This window comes from Equus quagga, chromosome 7, assembly GCF_021613505.1.
Source record: "Equus quagga isolate Etosha38 chromosome 7, UCLA_HA_Equagga_1.0, whole genome shotgun sequence".
Classification (NCBI taxonomy): domain Eukaryota; kingdom Metazoa; phylum Chordata; class Mammalia; order Perissodactyla; family Equidae; genus Equus; species Equus quagga.
In genome coordinates, this window is record NC_060273.1 from 22,901,797 (window position 1) to 22,925,056 (window position 23,260).

Below are 23,260 nucleotides of genomic sequence, written 5' to 3' on the forward strand. Positions count from 1 at the left end.
TCTTTGGGGAAGAGTAGGGTGGGATGGGGGTTGAGGACAACGGGGAAGAGAGGGGGAAATGGGTGGCCTGGAGTTTGTGATCTGTAGAGGGGCAAGAGTGCACACCTGCAGACTCAGCCACCGTTGCTCTGGGCCACCTGATAAGTTGGAACAGCCATCCAGAAATGCCTCTACAAGGCCAGCCAGATCTGGGCCAAGGTCAGGTCTCCCTCCCTTTCCCCGCTGCCGCTAGGCTTCTGGCCTCCTGGGGAATCCAGGAAGAGGGAAGGACTGATGTCATGTAGTGGGAGTGAGGTCACCCTGTCTGCTCCATCCTGTGAGCTGAAACCTCTCAGCACCCACCCAGCAGGTTCTGGCTTCCCCAAGTTCTCCCTGAAACCAGATGCCCGTGGAGGAAAGAGTAGCCACCAGGGGGCGCCTGTGGCAAGAGTGTGGTGGACCAAGGGGTGGAGGCTGGGCAGGTCTCTGTTCCTGGAATGGGCCAGGAGGGAGGAGGAGCAAGCGGAAGGGGAGGGTGTGTTTCTGGCCGGCTCGCCCAGGCCGACGAGAAGACAGCCCCTCCGGTGGCCAGTCTGGGCGCCCTGTGACCGTGGCTGCAGGTAAGCAGAGGTGATGCCAGGGCCCGGGGGTCCCTTCCAGTCCCAGTCCTGCCTACTCTCCTCTACCCTTCCTCCCCAATTCCCTGCCTCCCACCCTCCATTTTGTCTCAGAACCTCCCCATTCACTGCAGGCCCTAAGCCCTTCCTACACACCAAGCCCTCACCCTTCTTATCTCAGTAACTGCAATTGGCAGGGTCAGAGGGCAGGGAGCCTGACTACTGCACCCACAGCTGCAGCCTCCAGGAACAGCCCTGGCCCCTGGGTCACTGCTCCAGTCCCTAGGCCAGAGGCCCCTTCTAGGAGTAAAAAGGAGGCCTCTGGTGATGGGGCAGGTGGCGGCAGGCAACCCAGGTGAGCCAGGGTCTCTCCTCAGCTGGGCATGGCAGACTCTGCACGGGCCCAGAAGCTGGTGTACCTGGTCACAGGTGGCTGTGGCTTCCTGGGGGAGCATGTGGTGAGAATGCTGCTGCAGCGGGAACCCCGGCTCTGTGAGCTGCGGATCTTTGACCTGCACCTGGGTCCCTGGCTGGACGAGTTGAAGACAGGTGATGGTGGTGGGGAGAAAATGGGGGAAGGGTGTGGACTCCCTTCTCTGTGGTGGAAAAGATGATGCCTATTTACAGTCTCCAGTGCACATGGATGGGATGAGTGAGTCACTCTGGGAACATGTGGCTCCCAAGGGTGTAGGCTGAACCCAGTAGCTGGCCGATGGCTCCAACTCTGACATTGCTTCTGGCTGCTCCAACCCCCTACCAGGGCCCGTGCGGGTGACTGCCATCCAGGGGGATGTGACCCAGGCCCACGAGGTGGCAGCGGCTGTGGCTGGAGCCCACGTGGTCATCCACACGGCTGGGCTGGTGGACGTGTTTGGGAAGGCCAGTCCTGAGACCATCCATGAGGTCAACGTGCAGGGTGAGGTGCTCCCCACCAGTTCTAATAATGCACTTAACAGTCCCTGGCACATGGCCTGATCTTGGCTATTTGTCCCCCAACCCCTCTTTGACCTTGACCTCTGTGATTCTCCTGTGACAACCTGTCCTGTGGACACCCTGCCCCTGTAATGGCAGGCTGGCCCTGAGTGACCTGCTGTGGTTCTCCCTGGACCTGGGGAAGGAAGCACATGCCATCATCCACATTTGGGATGGGGAGGAGAAAGAAGCTTCAGCTAGGACACTCCCCACCCCCTCACCTCCTGCCTTCCCCAGGCACACAGAACGTGATTGAGGCTTGTGTGCAGACTGGAACACAGTTCCTGGTCTACACAAGCAGCATGGAAGTTGTGGGGCCCAACGTCAAAGGCCACCCCTTCTACAGGTGAGCTGACGTTCCCCCCAATACTTTAAGAGCTCTATCTCCCTTCAGCATTAAGAATCTTCCCTCTCCCCCCACCAGGGGCAATGAGGACACCCCATATGAAGCAGTACACAGACACCCCTATCCTTGCAGCAAGGCCCTAGCTGAACGGCTGGTTCTGGAAGCCAATGGAAGGAAGGTGAGACTGGAGAAGATGAGACCTAGAGATGGGGGTGGGGAAGGCTGCCAGTTAGAGGCAGAGCCAGGGCCAGCTGGGCTTCTTTGCATCCTGCCTGGGCACTTCTTTTCTATCTCCAGCTTTAGGAGGCCAAGGCAGAGGGTGAGCCACTGAGTCCTAGGTCTTAGCAGTGCCTGCCTTTTGCTCCCAGGTCCGCGGGGGGCTGCCTCTGGTAACATGTGCCCTGCGTCCCACTGGCATCTACGGTGAAGGCCACCAGATCATGAGGGACTTCTACCACCAGGGCCTGCGCCTGGGGGGTCGGCTCTTTCGGGCCATCCCAGCCTCTGTGGAGCATGGCCGGGTCTATGTGGGTGAGGCCTGTGCTAGGCGGGGGGAGGCTAAGAATTTGGGGGAGGAGGGCGTGAACTCTGGCTAGAAAAGGATGGTCTATACATGGGCCGGGATAGACTATGATACATGGGCACTGTCTGCACAAGCCACAGAGGAAACAGCATCTATGCAAGTTGGGAAGGCTGACATAAAAACATGTCATAGGCTGAGGAGAGGAGTGGAGTTATGAGAGCAACATTTCCCCAGGAGAGGAGAGGGGCAGCATCTACACTGGACCAAAAGAAGAAGGAATAGCATCCATACAGGCTGGCCCAGGGAGTGGCTATAGGCGCCAGGGAGAAAGCAGCCTTTACTAGGGCTGTAGTTATATCAGCAGCATCTACATGGGCCCAAAGAGGGAGTGGTTTGTACGTGGGCTGGCCCAGGAGAAAGCAGCATCTACATGGCTGCAAGGGCACTCAGGGGTGTGTCCATCCCCTCCCTTGACTGGCAGGCAACGTGGCCTGGATGCATGTGCTGGTGGCCCGGGAGCTGGAGCAGCGAGCGGCACTAATGGGTGGCCAGGTGTACTTCTGCTATGACAAATCACCTTATAAGAGCTACGAGGACTTCAACATGGAGTTCCTGCGCCCCTGTGGACTGCGGCTGGTGGGCACCCGCCCGCTGTTGCCCTACTGGCTGCTGGTGTTTCTGGCTGCCCTCAATGCCCTGCTGCAGTGGCTGCTGCGGCCGCTGCTGCTCTATGCGCCCCTGCTCAACCCCTACACACTGGCTGTGGCCAACACCACCTTCACCGTCAGCACCAACAAGGCTCAGCGCCATTTTGGCTATGAGCCCCTGTTCTCATGGGAGGACAGCCGGACCCGCACCATTCGCTGGGTGCAGGGCGTGGAGAGCTCATCCCAGTGACGGTGGAGCTGGGACCTAGAAGCCCAGCATGGCACATCCTTCTGGGTCCAGAGCCCTCAAACCCTGGATGGGAGGAAAGGGTCTGGTGCCAGACTGGCTCTTCTGGAGCTTTCCACAGTTTAATTCCATGGGCCATGAGTCTGTCCTGATGCCCCTAAGTTCTAGGGCAGGAGTGGCTTCACTCTCAACCCAGGCCTGACGGCTGGCTGGTGAGAGCCTGACTTCCCTGGTGTTCTCAACTGCCCATCCCATTGCTGGATTTTCCAGCAGGAAGCGGGTAGAAGTTCCACAGGCCTCATGCTGGCCTTCTGACGTCTAAGCATGATCCTCAGGCCTGGACTCAGAGTGAAGGTGCTTTCTGGCTCCTCTACCATGTTTGTCCCTTCTTGGGGGGTCATAGTCTCATTATTTTAAAACATTGATCACCTTTAGACATTTATCTTGTAATTCTCTTCAATGAAATCTGAGGAAATCCATGTATTTTCACATGTTCCCGCCCCTATACCCAAATCAGTTCCTGCAATATTGTTACATCTCTGCCTGAGGATGCCCCAGCAATGTTGTACCTGGCCAAGCCCTGGATTAAAACTCCTTATCCAAGCCTGTGTCCATCCACCTCTCCAGCTCCCCAGCCCACCTCCCACCATGTGTCTCCCCCTCCCGACGGCGCCTGGCCCATGTGTCGACAGAAGGAAGTGAGCACACAGCACGCCCGCTGTTGGATTGGTTGCTATTTCTCCCGTCCCACAGGGCCCGACCTGGCCCGGGGTGGGGGTGGGGGGCTCTGGGGACAGGACATGCGGGGGGGGGGGGGGGGGCAGAATTTTCCTGTGTTTTATCCATTTGCAACTTGGTCACCAATAGAGAGAAATGGGACTCTGAGGGCTAACAGGAGAGGGTGGCCTGGCTCTGGGCCCCCAGCCAGGCCCCAGGAGTCCTGTCCCCTCTGGGGAAGAGAGGCAAAGAGCTCTAGAAACCAACGGAGAAACAGAAGGGGCAGGGACTCATGTCAGCAAACACGGCTACGTCACGTGACACGCCAGCGACACGGAAACACACGCCAACGCACATGGCTGCACAGCGGGCACAGGGTGGGTGGGGGAGAAGGGAGCCAGGGCCACCCATCTTGTCCTCTGTGGGGCAGGCTGGGGGGAGGCAGGGTGAATGCATAGAACACATCATGTACACACGCTCAAGGCGTGGCAAGAGCGTGCATCAACCCACAGGCACATGGGATGGACACGCAGTGTGCTTCGTGAGAGGGAGGGCTAGGAAGAAAGGGGGAGGAGAAGCAGCAAGCCCTGGCTAGGCCTGGGACCACCCATGGGGCACGCATGGGCCTGATGATTGTGGGTGCATGGAGGGTGGGCAGCACACACTTGTCTGAGAACATGCAAGAGACACCAGCCCCCAGACAACACTCCAGGACACACAGACACTGCAGCCAACAAGCAAACACACTGTGTGATGTGTGTGACTTGTAGAAGCCGGGGCATAGCAGACCCTTGGGGACCCTCTGGTCCAACTGAGGCCCAGAGATGGGCAGCTATGGGCCTAATAGCACTCAAAGAGTCAGTAGCATCACTCCAGCCATGTCTCCACCCTTCTTGTGGCCCCAAGGTTGTGGAAATTCTGGAAACACTTGGGCTGAAAGGGTGTCCTGGCTGGGCAGCAGGAAGGAAAAAGGAGGGAGTTGCTGGGGCCTGCTCTGATGTCCCCAAAGAAGCCTGAGATGGGAGCAGGAGGGTTGCAGTCAGACACGGGGCGAACTTCCTGTCCTGCAGAAGGGCATTCTGGGAAGGTACAGGCAGGCTCCCCTCCTCAGGACAGCCCACCTTGGGGGTTACATGTATTGGCCACACACAGGCAGGGCCCAAACAGCCAGGTGGGGAAGGGGCTGGCTATCTGAGCTGGGGTGGGAGTGGGGAGGGGTGTTGTGTTCTGGAAGGTCACACCTGCATTTTCTCACACACATACACACACTCTGGAAGGTCATGTCTCTCACACATGCTTTACATGAAGTGGACCCTGGAAATGATCTGCACACACTCTTGAGTCCTTCACCCTGTGCACATGTGCCCCCAAGCCCAGGGCAGGGCACATTCCTGCACCTGTGCGTTCCATCCTGTAAGTGTGGGTCCATGTTCCTGGGCCACGGAGTGGGGGGCTTCTGACACTGTCCTCCCTCGTGTACTTCTCACCTGCCACCAAATGCACAAACCACCCATGCGTTTGTTGTCCACACAACAAGGGAGGAGCTAGCCCTTTCCTCACCGTCAGAAACCCAGGCCTGTGTCCCACCTTCAGTGTCACCCTGATGGGGGAACAGCTATTGCCAACATTTCAGCAGAAGTATCAGGGGATGGGTCCTGGGACTTAGCGCATCCTGAGTGGCCACTGCCACACTGGGCGTTCCAGTACGTCTGAAATAAACAGTTCCCCAAACTCAAGGGTCCCTGAGGCAGTGGGGACAAACATTGGCCTCTCCCAGCTCTGAGGTCAGTGTGTGGGAGGCAGGCATGCTCTCATTGTTAATTTGTCTGGGTTGGCCCTCGACATTTGCCTCATCACTAACATTTCCTACCAATAGCCCTTTCAGGAGGCATTCGTGTGCAAATGGGTGCAGGCCTGCAGGGGCACCATGCCCATGTTAGCATGCACGGGTGCTCCAGTGTGTATGTGTGTGCCTGAGTGTGGCCACCTGCACATGCCCTCCTCAGTCATGGCATGTGTCAGCAGACTGAGGTGTGCCAAACCTTCACAGGTGCAGGCCTATCCTCTGGCAGAGACAGAGAAAGATAAGCATCTGGGCATGTGTGCACAGGGGCTCTGAGACTTTGCAGGCAGGAAGCTCCAGTTGTACAATGTTGACGTAGCAGTGTGTAGCCATACCAGATACTGGTCAGTGGCTCGGGGAAGTGGGGGGGTAAGTAAATCTGCATAAACAAACCTGGATGGGGCACACGTCTTTAAAGATAAATGTGTGTGTGTATAACACACAGGGGCAGAAACACTATGTAGAAAGCCTCCATACACACACATGCACACACACACACCGATATTCTAGACAGCACAGAAATACAGATTTCTGTGCCCACCCAAAACAGGTGTCCAGTGCACGATATGGAGAGCTCTGTCTGAGGAGAAGACCTGCCAACACTTCATGTACACCCTTGAGACACACACACACGTGTCCCTCTCATCACCTGCTGGGGGAAGTGCACATGTATACACAGGCCAAGCCAGGTTATTTACACACATATGCTTCCACTCACCTTGGCTGAACTCCACAGGCTGACAACACACACACACACACACACACTCCCCAGGACATGTGTCAGCCCCTGGGGTGACTAAGCCAGAAGGGTGCTCTGTATCATGCTTGGGTGTCTGCCACGGCCTATGTGTATTTGGGTCTCCCTGGATCCTCTGGGAAAGTGAATGTGAGTGTCTGTGCCCACGCAACCCACCCCATTTACAGCAGACACAGGGGAGGGGCGTCAGTGGAGGAAGTGATGTTGCACTAGATGGAAACACTCAAACACAAAATTCCACGCACACAAATTGTGTGTCCACAGATCTGTGGCCACACACACACACACACACACACACACACCTATTCACAGAAGACAGAGTGGGGCTTGGTGGGCTGCTCTGTTGTACCTGATCATAGTCTACACAACAACCCAAGAGAAGGGGGGAAGCTCAGACAGCACAGACTCGAGGTGGGGGGTAAGAAGAGTGATTTGGTGATTCTACACACATCTACACACGTACACACACACGCTGGGGTGTCCACACGTCTCGAGCATGTGCCAGCGGCATGCATGTTGGTGTGCATGTGGAATCACACCTGCTGCTATCTACGTGCGGGGGGCAGGGGTGGTCCGTGGCAGGGGGAGGTCCAGGGACTCCAGGGTCTAATGGGGGTGAAGGGGGGCTGCCTGGGTCTGTCTTGGGGGTGAGCCTGGAGCAGGGGATGGAAAGGGCTGGTGGGGGTATTGCTCCTGATGTGGTAGGGGAGGGGTCTGGGAGAGATGGGGTGGGGGGCCTACAAGCCCAGCGTCCCCCCAATGGATGACGCCAAGACCACCCCCAGCACCACACAGCAAATGATGATCATGATTTTCTTCTGCAGGCAGGAAGGGCGATAGGGAAGAAGGAAGAGAAAGAGAAACAGACAGTTAAAGAGAGACAGACAGACAGATGGGGAAAAGGGAAGGGAAAGGGTGTGAGGAAAAAGAAGAGGGGAGAGAAAACAGAAAAAGGAAGAGGTCAGAGCCAGAGACAAGGCCTTGCACATACTTCCTTGCTCACCTCAACCCGGCCTGGGCCCAGCACCCCCAGCTCGGCTGGCCCACCCACTCCCTAGGCTCCCTGCCCCGGCTTACCCTCCGGGCCTTGCTCTGATATTTCACAGCTTTCTTGGTGTCGGACACAGCTCGCTCCACATAGTCCACGGAATGTTCCACGTTGTACTCAATGCGGTCAATCATCTCACCCTGCAGACCAGATGTGCATACGGAGGGGTAGGGTCTGGGCTGGAAGAGGGGACCCCAGGGACCTGGAGGAGGCTCCACAGTGGTGTGGCAGAGGCAGTACCTGGCTTTCCACGAGCATGGCCATGTCCACAAACATGTCATGCAGCTCGCGGATGCTGGTTTCCAGTTTGATGATCTCGTTGTGTCTCGTCTCGATCTCGTTCAGCGCCTGCTTCGTCATCTGCGAGTCCATTTTGATCTAGGGCGATGGCGGTGAGGTCGAGGGGGGGAAGCTGCAGACCACCCTTCACTCCCATAAGAGCTCGGACTCTGCGGCCAGAGCATCTGGGTTCAAATCTGGCTTTTATTTACTAGTTGTGAGCGTGGGCAAATTATTTAACCTCTCTGGGCCTGAGTTCTTCCACCTAGAACAGGTGGAGAATAACGGTGCCCACATCACATGGTGGTTGTGCAGACTAAGTGAGTTAATATGTGTGCACTAATCAGAACAGTACTTGGCACACAGTAAGCACTAAAAAGAAGTTTGTTAAATTACAAGAAATAAAAATTGCCCTGTGCCCACCACCGCACCCCAGGGCTTTCTCTATCACACACCAGGGAAGCCCAGGGAAGAGAGACAGGGGTGCAGGAGACCCCCAGCACTGGGGGCCCCATCTAGTCAAAGGCAGACAGGGGAATGGAAGAGGGCACAGCAGAGAGAGCAGAAGCAGAGGAGGAGGCCCAGATGAGAAGGCAGTGTGCCCACAAGTTCCCTGGCGCCCCCACAACATGAGGTGGGGGAGAAATAATAAGGAAACACACTGAGGCCTCAAGAGTCAGGGGGAGAGACTCCAACCCACAATCAGGTCCGCCTCCTCCCCACAAATGCCTTCCCAAACCATTCGCTTTTCAGACCACATCAAGCCACTCCTCCGGAACTCCCCACTACCCACAGGCAATACTCCTTTACCCTAGCAGTCAAGGCCCAGTCTCCCTTTCCACCCTCATCACCTCCATATCCTATAAGGGCCAAAATCATCCACTGGCTGTTTGGGAAGTGGTCCACTCTCCCAGTCGTTGTTCAATCTGTTCCCTTTGTCTAGTGTGTCCTTCGCCCATCTCCCCATGTCCAAATAAATGCCCCTCGTCTCTTAAGGCACAGCTCAATCCTACTTTCCCCAGGAAACCCTTCCTGACCCCAGTAGTTAACGACCACCTTACGGCCTGTCTGCATGCTGCACAGCCTTCAGGCACGGTACTGGCCACCCTGTATTGTAATGATGGGTTTCCATTGCAATGATGGTGGGTTAACTGGCAGGGATTAGCTCTGTCCCCTTAGACTCTCTCACAAGGCTTCCCTCCATTCTCAGACAGACAGTCCGGCAGAGCTGTTTGGGGGGTTCCAGGCTAACTGGCCCTCAATCAATTTGCTCACAGCTAGTTTAACAAAGATCAGTTATCTAAATAACAATTTGCTGAAAACTGCTCTGCTCGACAGTCACTGAACATCCTTTAATCCTGGTCCAGAAAGCTTAACCAGAGCCATTCCGCCACTAGAAGCAGAAAGAGAGACAGACCTGGGCGGGCCGGGGCAAAAGTCAACAAAGAGAAAGAAGAACTGTTGTTGGGGGAAGCCCATCGACTCACATGTGAAACGCCAAGGGCAGGCAGTGTGCAAAAGTTCAGCAAAACTAAAACTGCTTTTTAAAAAAATCTTCAAAATGAAGGCAAATTAGTCATTCGGTGAAATGACCTGCTTCAGTAGGGAGCTGTGTATCTTAGAACTGAGGAGTACTGACTCTGACCGAGACTGTGGATTTAAATCCTGGCTCTGAGGCCTCGGGCAAGTTATTCAACCTCTCTGGGTCAGATTCCCTCATCTGTGAAATGCAGCTCCCTCAGAGGGTTGTGGTGAGGAGTAAATGAGTTAGCAGGTAAATGGAAATATGTAAAGTGCTTAGAACAGGGCCTGGCAAACTACCGTTCGCCCTTTTGATGGGGGTGCCTTCCTGTTCTACCCCCATGGAATTCCCCAGTTCCAGGTTCAGGCTTCCTACTGCTTGTTATTCCAGGGTGGATTTAGGACTCTGACTTCAACCCAAGCTTAGCAAGAGAGAAGCAAACGCTTCCTAAAAACAGACCCCACCCCCACCCGGGGCTCACATCATCGGTGAAGATGGCCAACTTTCCGCTCTCCAGCATATCTTCCAGTTCTTCATTGGTCGTGGTCCTTCCGGCTGTAGGGGAAAAGGACTGCCTGCTCAGGGACTGGGACAGCCTGGGGGCCTGAGGTGGTGGGATGGGGCAGGGACCCGGGAGCCCACGGTTCCAACCCAGCCTCAGGCCAGGCGCCCCCTCCAAGGAGAGGAAGGACCCTGGAAGGGGGCTTGGGTAGGCCTGGGTAGTTGGGGGTGGAGGGCGGGGGCACACGCACTGATCTCCAGCTGCCGCTGGATCCGGTCCTTGCAGCGGTCCCGGTACTTGGACTGAGTCGCGTTATATTCGGTCATTACTTCCACGAACTTCCGAGAGAGCGTGGAGTGCTGGGATGGGGGTACAGACATATAAGGGGCCGGAGGCGGGGGTCGGGGGGGGGGGGGGGGGGGGGGGGGCAGGCAGAGGAGGGACGGAGTAGGGAGGAGGGGCTGAGTTAGCCAGCGGTCCCTTCTTCAGGTCGCGCCGGGATTCCAACCCCTCACAAGTGCACACCTGCTATCCCTCGATCTCTCTACCCACACCCAAACCAGCTGCGGCCGGCGTTAGCGCACTGGGACGCGGCCCGGTTCGGCCCACCGCTATTGCCCCGCCCCACTCCAGACTACTCCTTGGGCACGCCCCCGCTGTGCTTTGCTCTGGCCCGCCCACCCCAACCAGCCGAGCTGCCGCCGGGCCTCCTCCCCTGCCCGGTCCCATCCCCGCCGCTTCCTACCTGGGTCTTGCGGATGCGCAGGTCCGCAGAGGAACGGTTCAGCCCCTCCTCCTGTTCAATGCTCTGCTCGATCGCTGCGGGAGAGAGGGGCATTGACTGGGCGGGAGATCCGGGGCATGTGGGGCGGGGGATCAGGACGTAAGAAGGGTCGACACTCCGAGGCAGGCCCCAGGCCTGTGAAGAGATGTCACACCCATGGCGAGGGCCATGTGGCACCCAGTAAAGGATCCAGGGTAAGGAGGCAGCAGGGCGGCGAATAAAAGGACAGACGTTTGAGGGGTTCCGAAAGGCAGGTAGAAGGGGAGATTGAGGGTCAGTTGATCACCAGACAGAAGGGGCTATTTGTTCTGGCGGAAGGATGGGTCTTAGAGAATCCCACAGCTGTAAATCCTGCCCTACCGCACGAGGGGGTGCGAGCCCAGTCCACTGGAGGGTCTCCTGTGTGCGGGGAACTCCACTTCCCACAGCCTCTGGAAAGGGACAGGAACCCACCCTGGGATTTTTCTGGTGGAAGGAAGGAACTTTCAGGTGAGTCAGGGTCTAGTGGCTGCCCTTTCCTTGGAAAATTCTAGTGTGAGTGGATGGTTGCTTCAACAGAGAAAAGTGCTCTCCCCCTGCCTTGCAAGGTGATCCCCGTCCCAGGAATCCCCATTTCTAAAGGATGTTCTGGAAAAATGCACTGATTAACTGGGATTCCTGCCTCTGGACCATGCACTCCTGACACTCATCATTCAGATTTTCTAAAAAAGAGCTCGCAGTAAGATCTACAGTGCTTGGAAAATGCAGCAGGCATGAATCACCAGGCCCTCTCAGACCTGGAAGGGCCTCCAGGCCATTCCTGAGAACATCACTTCTCTGTTCTGCTGGCAGCCGGGGAGGTATAGGGCTGGATGGCACCCCAACGCTTCCCTGCCAGCAATGGCAAGCACAGAGACTGAGTGACAGCTCTGGCCCAGCTGCTGTGGGAAAAGCACAGGAACACACATCCAGGGATATCAGAATCTCTGGCCCAGACTGGGACCCTACTGTCAGACTTGGGGCTGGGGCCAAGCCCTGGAGGGAGGGGTTCTTTACAGGGTCTTACTGACTTCTTACAAGAGCCCTGGGAGTTCAGCAATATCAGCCAACGTTCCAGGCTAGAAAGTGAGGTTCAAATGGGTAAAACAACTCACTCAAGGTGACACACAAAGCCTGAGCTTGTGCCACCACATAGAAGATGGAGAAGAAGAGAATCTTCTCTCTTTTCCTGGAGGTCTAGAAGGTCAGCTTCTCTAAGCCACAGCCACGTTCCCTAGTTTCTGTCTTGGTCTATTCCTGAACCCCTAAAACGTGGAGCCCTCCTCATGGTCTTATAGGGAGTGTTAAGGTCAGAGCTTGATGGGCCCAAAGAAATTGTTGAGCCCAGGGATTTTTAAACTGTGTTCCACGGAATCCTGTTTCTGAGAAGGAATTTCAGGGACTGTTGCCAAGAGTGAAGGGGAGGCCAGGCAGGTAGGTCCCTGGGCCTCCCAACCCTAGATCAGCCTCATTTTTTTCTCTCTGTGTTTTATATATTAGAGTTCTTTGTAAGATTTCATTTGGGAAAAAAAAAAGATTTTGCTACAAAGAAAAATTTTTAAGCCAACTTTGAAGTTGCTTCAGTTTTTCTTACTGTACTGATGAGGAAGCTGAGGGTAAGGTACTTATCCAGAATGAGTTGATGATGGAGACTGGACTCCCTCAGCCTGGATTTGCACTTAATGTGCTCCCAGTTGAGGTCATTTTCCTTTCCAGCACACTCTCCTGTGTGCAAAAGGCTTGTTTTTACAGATCAGCATTGGAGGCTCACACATGCCCTCCCATCAAGTCCAGGAGGGCACAGAGTCCCCATCCTTGTCTCCCTGGACCAAGGTCAGTGCACTCAGGGCTGACAGGGGTCCTTTTCCCCAAAGCCCAACAATGTGCCTCGCACAGAGTAGGTGCTGGGCAAATGTTTTCTGACGCTGAATTACCATGAGCAAATTAGCATTATGGTAACACTGCTATTCCCCTGGCACCAGCAGACAAGGAGGTTCCCAATGCACAATGCTGTAGGGGAAGGTGGTTATTACCAGCACCCAAGTCCTTAAATTAGAGTGAATACATGAGCATTTGGCAAGTCCCTTCTGAAAGTGTGCCAGCACCTGATGTCAGCCACACAGTCCAATCTGTCCTGAGCTGAGGACACCAAATCAGAAGCTTTTGCTGAGCCCACCTACTGGGCGCTCAGCACTACGCCCAGCACCTGTTCTGGAGAAATGAGGCCTTAATGAAACTAAAGCCACTTGGAAGACTATATTTTTCTGGTGGATCTTTATGCTGATAAAACCAGCAGAACTCAAATGCAATGTGGACAGAAAGCCTCTTCTCCCTCATTTCCCTGTCATGTGTCTTTCTCCAAAGAATCTGGAGCCGGGCTGGCCCCATGGCCAAGTGGTTGGGCTATCGCGCTCCGCTTCAGTGGCCCAGGGTTTCACCGGTCCGAATCCTGGGCATGGACATGGCACCACTCATCGGGCCATGCTGAGGCAGCATCCCACATGCCACAACTAGAAGGACCCACAACTAAAAATACACAACTATGTACCAGGGGCTTTGGGAGAAAAAGGAAAAATAAAATCTTAAAAAAAAAAAACAAAAACAGAGAATCTGGAGCAAGGAAGGCAATCTGGAGCTTTGCTCTTTCTCATTGTTTAGGAATCTGGCTCCTGGAAGTCTGTCGACTTTCCTCATAGAAAGACCTGTCTGCTCCAACGGAGGGCAGAATTCTTAGTCGGGGGATTGCATTCCTCACCTTTCAACTTGGACCGAACCTTGTTGGCCGTCTTCTTGATGTCTGCAGTGAGGTCCTCCAGCTCCTGTTTGGTTTCTGAGGGGAGGGCCAGGGAGGGTGAGAAGTCTGGATGGGACCCTAGACCCCTCCTCCCAACCAAGCCCAGTCATCCAACAGCAGCACTCACTTTCATCTGGGTTGGGGGCAGCCAGGATGGCACTATGCTGTTTTTTTACTTGCTCCACATCCTCCGACAGCTTCTCAATGCAGCCCCGGATCTCTTCCACCTGGGGCAGCAAATCGACTATACCCAGCCAAGTCATTGGCCAGACAAGGGATCCAGGGGGCTCAGTTAGGGTTCAGGGCAATGGGCCAGACTCAGAAGGATTGGTAAAAGGTCAAGGGGGTGTGGGAGTAGAGTGGAGAGACAGGGAAAAGGAAGTTATTGGCTCGGGGCCAGGTTTGGGGTCTGGGGCACTGGAAGCTCAGTTACCTGTTCAAAGAACTCATCCATAAAGTGGTCCCGATCCACATGGACCACCTCCTCCTCATCATCACTGTCTTTCGCCTGAGAAGAAAAGAAAGGTGGAGTACATGAGCAGTCCCTAGCCGGGTCCCGAGGCTCCCAGCTCTAGGCTCAGAGCAGGGGTCTTGGGAGGGGCCATATGCAGGGGGGACAGCAAGGGCACCAGGTCATCAGAAGGAACACTGGAATCTTGTGGAACAGGTTCCTGGAGGCAAAGTAGCTGATAGGCCAAAGGAAACCTTGGAGGGAATTAGCAAAAGGAACCCTTTCAGGGCGTGGAAGTGGTCCTGTGAGTGCAGTCACTTTGGAGGTTGGTGGCGCTCAGGCCAGCTGCTGTTAACCAACCATATGGAAGTATTTCAATACTGTAACAACCAGCTAAATGTCAGCCTTGCAGTAATTGGCTCTGAGCTCCGAGGAGGGGTCTGGAAGGAAGTCGCAAGAGCCTGACCCTCTCCAACCCCCCCACCCCACCCCCAGCCGCTCCTGTCAAGGCCTCACTTTGCTCCCCTTCTCTTCCCCTCCAGCCTACACACAACCAGCCATGTCCCCTCTGCAAGGTCAGTTCACTGCCAGCAGTGGGCCACAGGCGCCAAGTTGAGCAAGCACTGTCAGGCCCAGCGAGGGCTGGAGGAGAGACACAGGCAGCACCCCGACCTCCCTGGGTCTTCCTCCTCCTGCCTGCTCTTACCCCCCTCAGTGGCTCTGCCCCTCGCTAACTATCCTTGGTGTATTCACTTGCTTTCATCCAGCCTCTTCCAACTTCACACCCACCCACTCTCACTTGCTTGGATTTCCCAGTTGCAACCTGCAGCTGCTCAGCCCTCCATCTCCAGGGCTCAGAGACACAAAGGGATTCACCCACCCACACCGCCACCACCACCGCCAAGAGACCAGCGTTACAGACAGAAGGGCTGACACACAAGGCACACAGAAATGGGCCCACTGACACCCACACAGAGATATGCTGACATGCTGACATTCACCCGCACACAGACCCACAGCACAGCTGCACGCTGACACGTGTGGACACCTAGACATTCACCTGCACCCCCAGGACATCTGGGAGGGCCCTCTGGGCCTGTTCTCCCAGGTTCTCTGAGCCTCAGGTCTGCACACTCATTCAGAGCTGGGAAAGAGGAGGGGGAGCAGGGAGGGCTCCCCAATGCCACACACTCCTCACCCAAGACTCTTCTCTGTTTGGGACTGAAGTCTGAGGGCAAAAGCTGAGCCCATCGAGCTTAATTACATCCGGAGCCCTAATCAGCCCCAATGGAAATTTAAACAGAGCTCACCCTGACTTCCAGACAAAGCCTAGCCAAAACTCAAAATCTAACTAGCAGAGCCTGAAGGAAATCAAGATACGATCCCAACAGCATCTACCTGGGGTGTAGCCAGGTGGGATCTAAAGAAAGGAGCTCATACCGAACCTCAACAGGGTCTGCAGATTGCAGCCTGAACCTGACATAAACCAGACAGACTCAGACTGAACTAGACTCAGCGCAGACACGTTCCAGACAGCTCAGATCGAACCTAGACAAAGCCAGATGGGACCTAGCTGCAATCTAGACAGGCGAGGGAACTCGGAGTCAGCAGAGCCCCGGCAGCTCCAGGAGGAGCCCTCCAGCCAGATGCTCTCGAAGCCGCCCCAGCTTCCTGCCCAGATGGAACTCCAGGGGTTCTCCCCACAGACACTGGGCCCCACGCCGCGTCAGAAAATGTGTTCAGCACTTCCATTTAATTTCCAGATAATCCCAGAGATCCACCTGGAAAGGGAGGCTCCTCTGTCTCTGCACACAGCTGCCCCTAGAAGGCGTGGCACCAGGTGGGGACTGGGGACCCTAATAAGACTTCTGGCTTCTCAAGCCTCCACCTGACCTGACCTCCACCCCAATTGACCTTGGCCCTGAGAGGCTCTGGGATGCTCAGCTCATCTGTGAGGACCCACCGGCCTTCCATGATGCTCTGTCCTCAAAAAGCTAACTACCCCATGAGGTTTCCTTCCCTTTGAGCCAAAAGCCACTCCTCTGCCCCTTCTCTGCCTTCAAGCACTCAACCCTCAGCCCAGGTGACCGGGAACTTTCCTGTTCTCTGTCTCTTTCCCTTCCCCATGCTGACTTTAGACTTCCTAAAGTCTAATTTCTCACTCTCCTGTTGTTCCCAGAGCCAGTTCCCTTAGATTCTGCCCTGGGGCATCCCTGGCTGCCTGTTTACATGTTGGTGAAAGAGGAAGGTAGAGGGCCCAAGTATGACTTATTTGGTATAATAATTACAGAGAGCTCAGAGCTAATAATCCTCTGCGGTTTACAAACACTTTTACATCTCTAATCCCTTTGGATCCTCACCGCCATAGCCCTGTGAGAAAGGCTGAGCAAATAGCATTGTCCCCCGTTTCACAGATGAGGGGACAGGAGGTCAGAGGGGGGAAAAGGACAGTGACTTGCCCAAGGACACCCAGGCTGAAGGGACTGGGAAATCATAGACATATAAGACATGCCTCCCCCCATAACCCCTTCGAAGGCTTGAGACCAAGCGACCTCCTTCAGGGGACTCTGCCCCCAGCTATCTTTCCTCTTGGGTCAGCCCCTGCTAAGGCCCAATCTGGGGAAAGCCCTGAAAACCTAGCAAAATATTAGCATTTGATAGCACCTTTTCCATAGGTCTTACATTCTTCTTATCTCATTTAATCTTTATTAAAACTCTGTAAGGAGCACTGGCCAACATAATTATACTTATGGCAAACATTTCCATAGCATTTGATAATGTGCTGGGCACTGTTCTATGCACTCTGCATATATTTACCCATTTAATTCTTATAATACCCCCCAAGGTGGATATTATTATAGCTCCCTTTTATAGATGGGGAAATGGAGGCACAGAGAGGCTGAAGAACTTGCCAGGTCAATAACTAGAAGGCTACATGAACCTCAGCCTCTGCATGTGCTGAATGGTAATAATGTCTACCCCAAATGGTAGGCAGGAGGAGGCAATGAGACCAGGCAGGAAAATGCCTAATCCTGCCAGAGAATAACTGCTTGGTGAGGGGTGGCTATTACCCCCTACCCCTCCCATGTTACAGATGAGAAAACAGGCTCAGAGAGGTTGCCTGACCTGTCCAAGGCTTCACAGCAAATAAGGCCGAGGTGGGACCTGAACTGTCCGGTGCTAAATCCCAGGTTCTTTCTTCTTCATCCCTCTATTCCTACCTGGCCCCAAAGAGTCGCTCTGCTGTGTCCTCACTACTGCTGAACTCCTGTGGCCAGGACAGAAAACCAGTAAGAGGTGCCTGGCTGCAGGAAGAGCCCAGAGAGGAAGCCAGGCATGCTAGCCTCCACTTGACTTGCTGTGTGACCCCAGACAAATCTCAGCCCCTCTCTGGGCCCCCGTTCCTCTGTGAAATGGGTGGGCTGATGCATGTGCTCACCAAGGGCCCTCCCTGCTCTGAGGTGTGTGCGTTTAATAATGAGCACAGCTTCCATTTCTGGAAGAAGTTGGCCAGCCTACAAGAAAGCAGGGTGTGGGCAAATAAGACTATCCAGGAAAAGATGACCAATTGTGCCCAGATCCACTTTATGGACAATTCAAGCCTCGGTCTCCTCATGTGCAAATGAAGAAGATAAGAATTATATCCATCTAACACATATGTACTGATTACCGTTGAGTGGGGCCCTGTGACAAGTGCTTTGCATTTCTCCTTTAATCTTTACAACCACTCCATGAAGTAGATACTACTCTTGTTGCCATTTGACCAATGAAGAAACTGAGGTATAGACAGATCAAGTAACTTGCCCAAGATTACACAGCTGATGGGGTGCTGACAGAGTGGTGCCTGGATTTGATCCAGGCTCTCTGCCCTTACTGCTCACCAACTCCTCAAGTGCCTGAGAGAATTAAATGAGAGAGTGCAGAGAGCCTGGGTGCCTTCTGGAAACCACCTTGGGAATAGGGGGCATAAGATCCAAGCCTCTAGCTTCAGTCCTTCCCCATCAGAGACCCAAGGGCCCTGGTGTGTGTGTCAGTCAGGGGAGACAACATAGACAGATGCGTAGACGGAACGAGGACAGGGACAACGTGAGCCAGCAAGTCGGTGACCAAAGAGACAGATGGTGAGTTGGTGACTAAAACACAGGTGGAAAGAGACTGGAATTGGGTGACAGAAAAGTCACAGAGTGTGTGTGTAAACACACATGTGTGCCCATGCACACATGCACGTGCTCACTCACACATGCTTCCCCGGAGTGCAAGCATCATTTGATCTAGAGGCAGCAGCCTCTCTCCACTGTGCCCTCCCCCACTTCTGTCCATCTGTCTCCCAGACCTGGGCCTCTCTCCCTCCCACCGTGCAGCCTAGCCCTCCCCCCAACCTCTCTCCTCTGCCTTCCCCACCCACTCCCTTCCTTGTGCCCCCTCTGCCCCACTGAGTCATTCACTCATCTAACAAATATGTGTGATCTGTGCCAAGTTCTCTTCCGGGTACTGCTGAGAATACAGTGGGGAACAAGAGAGGAAGGGGGCCCTGCCTCCAAGGAGCTGACATTCCAGTGGAGGGGGACAGATGATGAAAGATGAACAAGACAATTTCAGATTGTGCTCAGCAGCAGGAGGGAGATAACCAGGAGAGGTGACATAGAGAAACGTGCCTCAGGGCGGCTTTACACAGGATGGTCCTGGAGGGCCTTTGGGGGGGGGGGTGACATTTGAGCTAAGTCCTGAAGGAGTCAACTGTGCCACACTCAAGGAAGAGGGAAGAGCAAGTGCAAAGGCCCTCAAGCAGCGGGGACTTTGGTGTATCTGAATGGCAGAAACAAGCCCAGTCCGCAGTAGGGGACACCAGTGCACAGCCCAGTGTTCTCTTGGTCCTTGCCACTCTCTCGCACACTGGGCCACTCTTTCCTTCTGTGATTTCAGGCCTGCTTTCTAAAGCGCCGACCATGCCTGTCCCACACCCAGTGCTCAATCCCTGCCTCAGGGCGCATGACTGGTCTTATTGCAGCCCCCATTCCCACGAGACCTGAGATTCAAGCCTCTCTCACGGGAGGCCATACCTTCTCCCATTGCCCAGTCTCCCCAGTGCCCCTGTCTCCTGCCTCCCACTCCACAGCCACCTCCCAGGCTGCAGCCCACATGTCCCCTTGTGCCTTCTCTCTCCCACCGACTTTCCTCTCTACCTCACTTGCTCGCCCTCCTCTCTCCCGGAGCCCCATCCCTGGCCCCAGGCCTCGGACCCTGGGACACCAATCCAGCTGACTGACTCCCCACTGCAGCCTCCACTCCAGCCCAGCGCCTCCCAGTTCCCAACCAAAGGTGCTTGGTGATCTGGAGACAGAAAACTCTGGTTCGATCCTGGCTCTGCCATTAACAGCTATGTGACCTTGGGCAAGTCAGGGTTACCTCTCTGGCCCTCAATTTTCTCCAAGATAAATTAGGGGTCACATCCTGCCCATCTCAGGAGGCTAATGTGAGGTTCAAGAGAAACAAACAAGTCAGCTGTGGAATAACACACACTCAGAGAGCACTGCTGTGCCCAGGCCCCTCTAGGCACTTTGCATATTAATAATTTCAATACTTAGGACAACCCTGCAAAGCAGGTACTATTATTATTCCCAAGAGACACATGAAGAAACTGAGGACCAGAGAGGTTAAGCAACTTACCCAAGGTCACATAGGAAGTAGCAAAGCTGGGATTTGAACCCAGACAGTCTGACTCCCCAGTCTGTGCCCTCAGCTATGATGTGATAAACAGATCTGAGGACCCCTCGGAAACTCTAAGGTACTGCTGGAAAGACAATCAGGCCCTCTGGGTTCACATCCCTTCCCACCGCTGCTCCCAGATCCCTCTCTGCATCTCAGAAACCCCTTACCTCAGCCTCCTACATCCTGCCCAGTCTCTCCTGCCTCCCAGCCTCCTCGCTCTCAACTCTGGCAGGGAGACCCTTGTACTCCTCACATCTGGCATCCTCTTTCCGCCCCACCCGCCCCCTCCCGAACTCCAGTTTCCCTGAGCTGTGACTAACACCAGAGCCAACAGCACTCACTTAGCCCCCTCACCCTCCACACCACCTCCCACCTCCCCCACCTGGCCGCCCCCACAGCCCCAGCAGACAGCACTGCTCGCCTCTGGGCAGGGCCCCCCCGACCCACTCAGATGAGGACTCCTATCCTCTGCCTCCCCCTCCATCCCTGTCTTAGCCTTTCCCTCCCTCTCTCTTTAATTGTACCACAATTCCACCACAGCCTCACTCCAACTCACTTTGCATTTCTCTGGCTTTTGGAGTCATGGGATAATCTTGGCAGCAGGGGATCTGGATTCAAATCTGGACTCCTCACTTGCTAGCTGTGTGACCTTGGGCAAGTTATTTAACCACTCTGGGCCTCAGTTTCCTCAACTATAAAGTGAGGTAGTTTCTCAGTCTACCTACCTTACCAGGAGGTTGGTGAGAGTCTGATGAGATTACGGATGGCAACCTGCTTTGAAAACTGCATCAGGAGAGAAGGGGAGTTTAGAGCATGATGCTGGAGCCAGCCTGCGTGGCTGCCTTTTACCAGCTGTGTGACTCCAGTCAAGCTAACCTCTCTGGGCCTCAGTTTCCTTATCTATAAAATGGGATAATACTAGTATCAGCCTTGAAGGGTTGCTTGATGAGGATCAAAATGAGTTAAAGCATATAAAACACTTAGAACAGTGTCTGGCACAGGAGTGTTGGTTATTTTTATTATTGTCATTTTCCTGATGCCTGAGCGTAAATTCAGGAAAAGTTTAATAAGGAAACAAACCTTCAGAATTCCCTCCCTCAACCACCAGTTCCTCCTTCCTTCCCACTTGCCAACCCATCTCTCCCCAGACACAACAGTCACTCGCCTCGAATCCCTTCCTCTTGTGTTGTCTAACCTCGCTCCCACCCCCAAATCCAGAAGCTCTCTGAAGGCAGAGCTTTTACCCCCCGTGTTGAGACTTCTGTTTCAAAGGCCAACAAAGCAGAGACACATGTCAACTTGGCAGACGGGAAACCCCGATTCCAGTCTGATCCTCCAACCCACTTGCTTGGTGACCTTGGGCAAGTTCCTTCCATTTCCAAACCTCAGTTTCCTCATCTGTCAAATGGAGTAATAATCCTGGGAGTAACAAGCAACAAGCTCCTGGCAAAGACCCAGTGTGTCAGGATACACAGGCTAGGGCTAGGACTTTATTAACATAACACCACAGGCCATGAGCACACAGCAGGCTGTCAGCGCTGCCTCCTTGGGCCCCAGGTCATTTCTCCAAATCCCCGAGCATCCTCCTCACCTCAGAAACCCTTCTCATCAAGCCCCCACTCCACAGCCCCTCCAAATGGCAGCCCTCCTCCCCGGTCACCCAAACACAACTAAGTGCCTGGCCAGATTCCTAGATCCAGGCCTCTTCAGGCCTGCAGACCCGGGGCCCGCATGAGCTGCCCCTGACTGTTTAGGAAGCCCCATATCCCCCCAGCAGAGCACAGTCCATGTCATACAACCCAATTCCAAGGCCCTGTGTGTAGAACTTCGTGCCCCTCTCCTCTGCATCCCCATCTCTCACCTCTGGGGTCACCCCATGTCAGGCCCTGGCCCTCTGGCTGTCTTCTGAGGCCACCCCTTTCCTCTTTGCCTCTGAGAGGTGCCCCCTCCCCATGGGGAACAACCCATGATAGTGCACACACACACGCTTCATTCACTGCCCAGTGTTGGCATCTCAGTCCCAACCTGTGTCCTTCCTCCTAGCACCCCTCAAATCTGGGTCCCACCAGACTCAGCCTGGCCCAGTAACCGCCCCCATCCTTCTAATTTGGCAAATCTGCCCAGGGCATGACAGTACCTTCCAATTCTCTCCTGACATTTACTCTCTCCTATCCCCAGATCAGACCTCAGGGCCCTCAGTAGAATGTGAGGTGTCCAAGGCCCCAGAGACTTCTCCTGCCCTCTTGTGTCTTAAGGGCCTCCAACCCCTTCCAGCCACTGTCCCCAAAATGCAGGTTCATTGGGGGCATCAGGTGCCTCCAGATATTGGGGTGCCCCTGCCACCAACCTCCAGTCTCATCATTTTCCCCCACATCCCAGCACCTCCCCCATTCCACCCCCACGCGCTCCTCAAATATTGGGGTCCCGCCCCCCCATTTTCCCCACCCCCAAGCTCACACTCCGCAGCTCCTGAGTCCGATCCTTCATCCTGCGACGGCTCCTCCTCCTCCTCCTCCTCCTCGTTCTCCTGCCTCTGCTGCTGCTCCCTGCCTCCTGCCTCGATGCTGGAGGCCGGGGTCTGGGGGCGCCGAGGGGACACCGGAGCCGCTAGGGGTGGCCCGCGGGCGGGGGCGGAGCCAGGGGCGGCAGGCCAAGGGCCGGGCAGGGACAGGGGCCTGGGCCGGGCTCAGCTCTGCCGGGGCTGCGGTGGCGATGCGGCTGCGGCACAGGCTTGGATGGAGGGATGCGGGAGCCGAGGCGCGGGGGAGGGGGGCGGAGGGAGGTAAGGAGGAAGGGAGGGAGGGGGGAACCGGGAGGGGGCGGGGAGCAGGGGACATGCGCAGCGCCCGGCGTTGGGGGCGCCTGGGGGTTGTAGTCCCGGGAAGGGGGACTCAGGGGGAGGGGGACTCAGGGGGAGGGAGCCTGGAGAGGCCTAGAAGGGGGTGGGGAAGGGCAGAGCCAGAGAAGCAGGGAGAGATGCAGAGAGAGACAGAGATGCGGCGGGAGGCCCGAGTTGCTGTGGTGGGGTAGGGGTGGACAGGGAGAAAAAGGATAAGGGAATAAATTAAAAGAATAACCTGGGGAGAGGTGCTGTGAATCCCTTTACACCAGGAGATATAGATAGATTTTGTTTTGTGTCTGAGTATCCGTGTGAGCCCGTGCACGACCACCTCTGGATGTGTGTTTGTGAGTGCCTGCAGGAGGCTCTGTGGACCCTAGAAATAAGCAAGACTGACCCTCTAGGTGGCTTTTGGGATATACCCAAGCCTAGCTGAGGAGGACAAGGGGCTTGTTTTTTGGCACAGCCTTCCCCACTCTAAGTTTGAGAGTCCCTGGGCAGCGGTGGGTCTCAGAGCTCTGCTTTTCTACCTCCAGAGACAGGGTGCTCACTACCCCACCTGATACCTCCTGGCTTATCTTTAGATGGCTCTGACTGTTAAGAACGAAATTCATCCTTCTTGAGAGAATTCTGGTACTCCTGAGGGTCAGGTACCCTGCATCACTC

General features: G+C 55.1%; 2 protein-coding genes across 6 annotated transcripts; one reads left to right on the forward strand and one right to left on the reverse strand.

Annotated features, from left to right (window-relative positions):
* Positions 1-18: 18 nt before the first annotated feature.
* On the forward strand, positions 19-3,934 carry HSD3B7 (hydroxy-delta-5-steroid dehydrogenase, 3 beta- and steroid delta-isomerase 7). Of its 4 annotated transcripts, XM_046665935.1 has the most exons (8): positions 516-599; positions 794-951; positions 1,026-1,145; positions 1,357-1,512; positions 1,806-1,914; positions 1,993-2,092; positions 2,283-2,445; positions 2,919-3,934. In XM_046665935.1, the coding sequence occupies exons 2-8, from the start codon at positions 924-926 to the stop codon at positions 3,332-3,334; spliced, it is 1,092 nt and encodes a 363-aa protein (XP_046521891.1). In that variant the 5' UTR covers positions 516-599; positions 794-923; the 3' UTR covers positions 3,335-3,934. The 4 variants fall into 4 exon arrangements, with proteins under 4 accessions (XP_046521887.1, XP_046521889.1, XP_046521891.1 ...); XM_046665931.1 differs by lacking the exon at positions 794-951 and having other exon boundaries at positions 19-599; XM_046665933.1 differs by lacking the exon at positions 794-951 and having other exon boundaries at positions 509-599; positions 974-1,145.
* Positions 3,935-4,061: 127 nt separating this feature from the next.
* On the reverse strand, positions 4,062-22,498 carry STX1B (syntaxin 1B). 2 transcript variants are annotated; one of them, XM_046665936.1, is made up of 10 exons: positions 22,213-22,498; positions 14,029-14,103; positions 13,723-13,822; positions 13,557-13,631; positions 10,745-10,818; positions 10,250-10,358; positions 9,979-10,052; positions 7,937-8,074; positions 7,726-7,836; positions 4,062-5,535 (listed from the first exon to the last, which is right to left on the reverse strand). In XM_046665936.1, exons 1-10 carry the CDS (start codon positions 22,240-22,242, stop codon positions 5,395-5,397), a joined length of 927 nt encoding a protein of 308 aa, XP_046521892.1. In that variant the 5' UTR covers positions 22,243-22,498; the 3' UTR covers positions 4,062-5,394. The 2 variants fall into 2 exon arrangements, with proteins under 2 accessions (XP_046521892.1, XP_046521893.1); XM_046665937.1 differs by having other exon boundaries at positions 5,401-7,466.
* Positions 22,499-23,260: the final 762 nt, after the last annotated feature.

What these genes read in the sequence shown, in the direction of transcription:
- HSD3B7 (XM_046665931.1), top strand. Translation starts at nt 383, where the DNA reads ATGCCCGTGGAGGAAAGAGTAGCCACCAGGGGGCGCCTGTGGCAAGAG. An exon ending in GCTGGACGAGTTGAAGACAG is followed by an intron (nt 1,146 to 1,356) that starts GTGATGGTGGTG and finishes ACCCCCTACCAG; the next exon opens with GGCCCGTGCGGGTGACTGCC. An exon ending in GCATGGCCGGGTCTATGTGG is followed by an intron (nt 2,446 to 2,918) that starts GTGAGGCCTGTG and finishes CTTGACTGGCAG; the next exon opens with GCAACGTGGCCTGGATGCAT.
- STX1B (XM_046665936.1), bottom strand. Translation starts at nt 22,242, where the DNA reads ATGAAGGATCGGACTCAGGAGCTGCGGAGT. An exon ending in TGCCCCCAACCCAGATGAAA is followed by an intron (nt 13,632 to 13,722) that starts GTGAGTGCTGCT and finishes CCCTCCCCTCAG; the next exon opens with AAACCAAACAGGAGCTGGAG. An exon ending in CCAGCGGCAGCTGGAGATCA is followed by an intron (nt 10,053 to 10,249) that starts GTGCGTGTGCCC and finishes TTTCCCCTACAG; the next exon opens with CCGGAAGGACCACGACCAAT.